At 47.6% G+C, this 4,817-nt stretch overlaps 1 protein-coding gene across 1 annotated transcript; it reads right to left on the bottom strand.

Moving 5' to 3' along the window:
• Positions 1–537: 537 nt before the first annotated feature.
• Positions 538–3,626, bottom strand: GADD45A (growth arrest and DNA damage inducible alpha). Its single transcript, NM_001034247.1, has 4 exons — positions 3,379–3,626; positions 2,756–2,857; positions 2,272–2,509; positions 538–1,212 (listed from the first exon to the last, which is right to left on the bottom strand). Exons 1-4 carry the CDS (start codon positions 3,420–3,422, stop codon positions 1,099–1,101), a joined length of 498 nt encoding a protein of 165 aa, NP_001029419.1. The 5' UTR covers positions 3,423–3,626; the 3' UTR covers positions 538–1,098.
• Positions 3,627–4,817: the final 1,191 nt, after the last annotated feature.

Consider the following 4,817-nt stretch of genomic DNA (forward strand, 5'->3'; position numbering starts at 1 on the left):
CCTCCACACCTTCCCAGAAACTAGTGCTGCTGCTAGCAATATCCTTTTCCTGTTTTAAGATCCAAATAAAATGATCTCTTCCCTGGAAAAACTTCACTGGTCTTGCAGGTAGGTCTTTGGTGACTCCCTCCCCTCTGCTTCTGTAACATGTTGCATATAATCTTATTATAGTACTAGTTATCATTTAACTGTATTTATCCATGTTTTGCAAGTGCAATTTCCCACACCACTTTTCCCTAACTCCAAACCAACTCCTAAATCACTTTTGTTTTTCTGACTTTTGGTGTAGGGTAGAGCAGGGCATGCCTAAAATGCCCACTAAATAAATAAAAACCAATATCATGCCATGTTCAGCCCAAATGTTTTGAGTAGAAAAATATTTTATATACATACATACACACACATCTATATATACAGATGCACATATAATATATATACATGATTTCACATGGGTTTTAATTTTTCCATATTGGAAAAAAAAACTTGTTTAAAATAAAGTACAAGTTAAAAGAAACAAAAGCACACATTAAGAAATGATGCAATTATTCCATACCAGTTTATTGTAGGTATTGTGTTTCAAAAAATTTATAGCATAAATAACCTTTCATGTCATAAAATAACTTAGTACAATTTATAATAAAACTTTGAGAATATCTCATCAAAATACAATAAAATATGGTTTTAAAATATGATTAACCTTTTTTTTTTTTTTAAACTTGAGGGCATAAAAACCAAAATTACCCAAACTATGGCTGCACATTTAAACTTTAACAAAGCATATTTGGTTTATTTAAATGTAACTCAACCATCCTAAATTAATACATAGTTTTGTTTTCCTTCCTGCATGGTTCTTTGTAATTTCTGTTCCTTTTAACTTGTATTTCTGTTTCCACACAGCTTCCTTCTTCATTTTCACCTCTTTCCATCTGCAAAGTCATCTATCGCCGGGCTCCCAGAACATGTAGTTGAACTCACTCAGCCCCTTGACATCAGTTTCTGTAATCCTTGCATCAGTGTAGGGAGTAACTGCTTGAGTAACTACAAAGGTATTTCAAAACTTCAGTGCAATTTGGTTCAGTTATTTTCATTCAGATGCCATCACCGTTCAGGGAGATTAATCACTGGAACCCACTGATCCATGTAGCGACTTTCCCGGCAAAAACAAATAAGTTGACTTAAGGCAGGATCCTTCCACTGTGATGAATGCGGATTCTGGGAACAAATTTAGAAAAAATAAAATTATTATTTTTTAAAAAATCAGACTTTGCTACTAATTACAACACTTCTGAGGGGAAGACGCTTGAACATTCTATACTTTGGCTGTGTGACAGACCACTTAAAACCATTAAAAATTTTTTTCCAGGTAGTTGGGTTTCCTGCAAAATCGTTAAGGGTAATTCTCTACGAAGCTATACTCTGCAAAGTCTGAATACATGCAACTAACTGAGTCATATATATGTTTTCATATTTATTCAGTTTTTGCATGAGAGTATTATTCAATAGGCTTGTCCTACCAAACTTGTACCTTGGTGGACACCTGAGAAATACTTCCATGCTGGGCTACCAGGACTTTAGAGCTGCAGAGCAGTTAACTAAAACTGCCACCTGTTATCCTCCCAAAAGAGAGAGTAGTATTTTTCAGGAGAAGCAAAATAATGAGGCTGCCACTTAAGGAGATCAAAGTGTCCCAAAATGTAAAAGACAAAACAATCACATTTACCTTTGTAAACACAAGTTATCTACCTTTCAAAGGTTTTTATGGGGGCAAGGGGACATTTAAAAAACTGCAAGACCACAAAGAAAAAATTTCCACTCTATCCCCTTAATGTATTTCTAGGGAATTAATGAGGTCTGTCTCCTACACCATTTCTATTTTTAGCTCTGACTGGCAGAGAATGAAGCTGACTCCTTAATGAGGGTGAGCCAGGAATTTATTTGGCTTTATCTAATCTGCCCTGCTAAAGGAATTAGTCACGGGAGGTAGTGCAGATGTAGGTAGGGAGTAGCTGGACTGACAATGCTGACTCATAAGGATCTCTTCCGCTTCTGGCAGCCTCCAACGTGCTTAGACACGTTCTGTCCCAGAGAAAATCCCCATGATGAAACTAGCACATCTCGGCTGAAAGTCCAGCCACACGCTTTAATGGGGCAAAGGCTACCGTCTCTTAACCCTCGCCCATTTTAGATCTGGAGTCAGGAGACTCTCAGCCCTCACGAACTTCCTGCCAGGACTCTAACCTCGAGCTGCCCGCAAGTTCCCTTCTCCCTTACCGTCACCAGCACGCAGTGCAGGTCCGGGGGCTGCTCTGCGCCCTCGCTGGCCGCGGGGCCCGCATCGGTCTCCAGGAGCAAGAGTTCGGCCAGCCGGCCCGGGTTGCTGACACGCAGGATGTCGATATCATTCTCACAGCAGAATGCCTGGATCAGGGTGAAGTGGATCTGCAGAGCCACGTCCCTGTCGTCGTCTTCGTCCGCCGCCAGCAGGCACAGCACCACGTTATCCGGGTCGCTGAGGGCAGGGAACGAACGGGCTGGTGAGCCCAAAGGCAAGACCCGCCGCGTGGCAGCCTGCACCCCCGCCCAGGTGCCAGGGGTCGCGCCCGGGTCCTCTCACTCCCCCTGGGACAAGTAGCCACAGGACAGATGGAACGCGGCAGGAAGTGGCGCTGCAGGGCGAGGGGAGACCGGTGAAAGCGACCTTCTCTGGCTGGGGCGAACAGGAGAACCAAGAGGGTCACGCGAGGGCTCCACTTACACGTTGAGCAGCTTGGCCGCCTCGTACACCCCGACGGTGATGGTGCGCTGACTCAGGGCTTTGCTGAGCACTTCCTCGAGGGCATCCCCCACCTTATCCATCCTACACGCGGGAAGAGGCAAGGGGATCCGTCACACTAAGCCCCTCCGGGTAGTCGCCGCCTCCTCGCCCTGCACCGCGACCCTCCGTACCGAGGGCACGCGCAACAGCGGCCCTCGACCTTTTGCAAACCCAGGATTCCCTGGGATATCATCCCCTTCGCCCCATAACCCTTACGCCCAGAGGCCCGGCATCCTGTGAGCAGCCCCGAGTGACATCCGCCACCCTTTCCAGAGTGCACTGCTAGTCCTTGGCGCTGGGTGCAGCCACAGGCTGTCGGCCGCAAGAGCCGCACGGGCAGGGACGGTCACGTCTGCCCTTTGCAAAGCCTCGAGGGGCTCGACCGGCGTGCGGGGTACGCTCTTCCCGTCCACGCACGCCTCCGGAGTGTTCCAGAGGAAGAAAGGCGGGATAGGAGGTACCCGCTGCAAACTTTGAACCACTTGCTCCCCATTAACCTTGCATAGCCCGGCAGTGCGCGCAGGAGACAAGCAGAGTTTAGGCAGAGGCTCTGGCCGACTTACCTTTCGGTCTTTTGCTCTCCAGCCGAGAATTCCTCCAAAGTCATATTGCAACTGCAGGTCGCCCACAGAGAGAGAGCGGCGTGCGGGCTGCTCCTGCCACCGCCGGCGCGCGGGCGCCTGCTTTCCACACTCCCTCGCAGGCTCCTCCAGCGCCCGCCGCCACCGCGCCGTCCGCCCCTCCCGCCCCGCTCGCTCGCTGGCTCACTAGTCGGCTCTCAGCAGCCCACTCGCCACCGACCGCGACACTAACACCACAGCTGCCTCACAGCCACTGAAGGACAAAGGCCCCGCTCCCAGGAGTTATCCTGCCAAGCCCCAGCCAACCACCATCCTCTTCATTTGCATACGCGCAGCCATTGGGCTATGCAAACCAGCCTGTTCAGACAATTTGACCTCAGCTCCAGGAAACCAGGCGGAGAGGAGCGGAAGAGGGAGGGGCCAGGAGGAAAAAGAGCCTAGGGGGCGGGGGCGGGGGCGGGGGCGGGGGCGGGGTTGGGGTTCCGAGCCTACTCTCACCCCGTAGGCGCGGCGGATAGGGGAGGAGATCTTTGTAGCGGGGCGGGGAGAGAAGGGTGTCTTCAGCTTGGGCTGGAGCTGGCTGCCAAGTGTTTTTCTTGTTGGTGCACTTTTTTTTTTTAATTGTCGTTCCAAGTCTTTTGTTTTGGGGGGCTGCTATTAACATCTATTTTCAGGGTTAATCCACCCAAGTCTAGTAATTATTAGTACGCAGGTTATATAAAAAGAGTGTATCCAGACCTCTGGGGCAAAGTTTACCTCAGAAGTGTTGTTTATGTAAGTCTAAGCAAAGCTGCTTATTAGTAGTAGTATTATTTCGGTGCCCTGATGGCTGGTTTGATTTATTTTTGGAAACTTGCAAGGGTTGGAAGCTGAAAAAAGAAAAATCAACACATTTGTGTTTGGTGGTGGCAGGAAACCAAGTTGGAATCTTTTACACAGAAAGCAGAAAGACTTCCCACCTGCCCAGGGTAACTGTGGAAAACCGAGTTCAGGAGGAGCTGGTTACCACATGTATAACCATTTTATCCTAGCCTCACAACCCCAATTCACCTTTCTCAGCCTTTCCCAAAGAAGGATCCTTCTGCAGGGCACCAGCTAAGAGACAAATGTCTGACACCCACACAAGCCACACATCTAAACTCAAAATGCTCTGCATATGCTCTCAGCTTCCTTTCATAAGGCAAGTATGTCACTACCTTCCACAGGGGGCCTATGATCTCACTGTGAATTATTGATGTTAGTTGCTGAATCATGAAGTTGCAGCTATAGGTCCTTTTAGTCATAGGCTAAAATTTCACCTTTGAGATAATGGCAATCTGTGGTGGAAAGAAAGTAGTAGCTATACATTTTTGAAAAACAAAATTGAATGTAGAGTTTGAATAGGTTGAAAGTTCTTTGTATCATGAGTTTATGCAATAAAT

This window comes from Bos taurus, chromosome 3 (genome assembly GCF_002263795.3).
Source record: "Bos taurus isolate L1 Dominette 01449 registration number 42190680 breed Hereford chromosome 3, ARS-UCD2.0, whole genome shotgun sequence".
Lineage (NCBI taxonomy): Eukaryota > Metazoa > Chordata > Mammalia > Artiodactyla > Bovidae > Bos > Bos taurus.

Coding starts and splice junctions, on each gene's coding strand:
- GADD45A (NM_001034247.1), bottom strand. CDS start 3,422: ATGACTTTGGAGGAATTCTCGGCTGGAGAGCAAAAGACCGAAAG. Junction 2,858..3,378: donor GGAGAGCAAAAGACCGAAAG/GTAAGTCGGCCA, acceptor TCCCGCGTGTAG/GATGGATAAGGTGGGGGATG. Junction 2,510..2,755: donor GCGGCCAAGCTGCTCAACGT/GTAAGTGGAGCC, acceptor CCCTGCCCTCAG/CGACCCGGATAACGTGGTGC.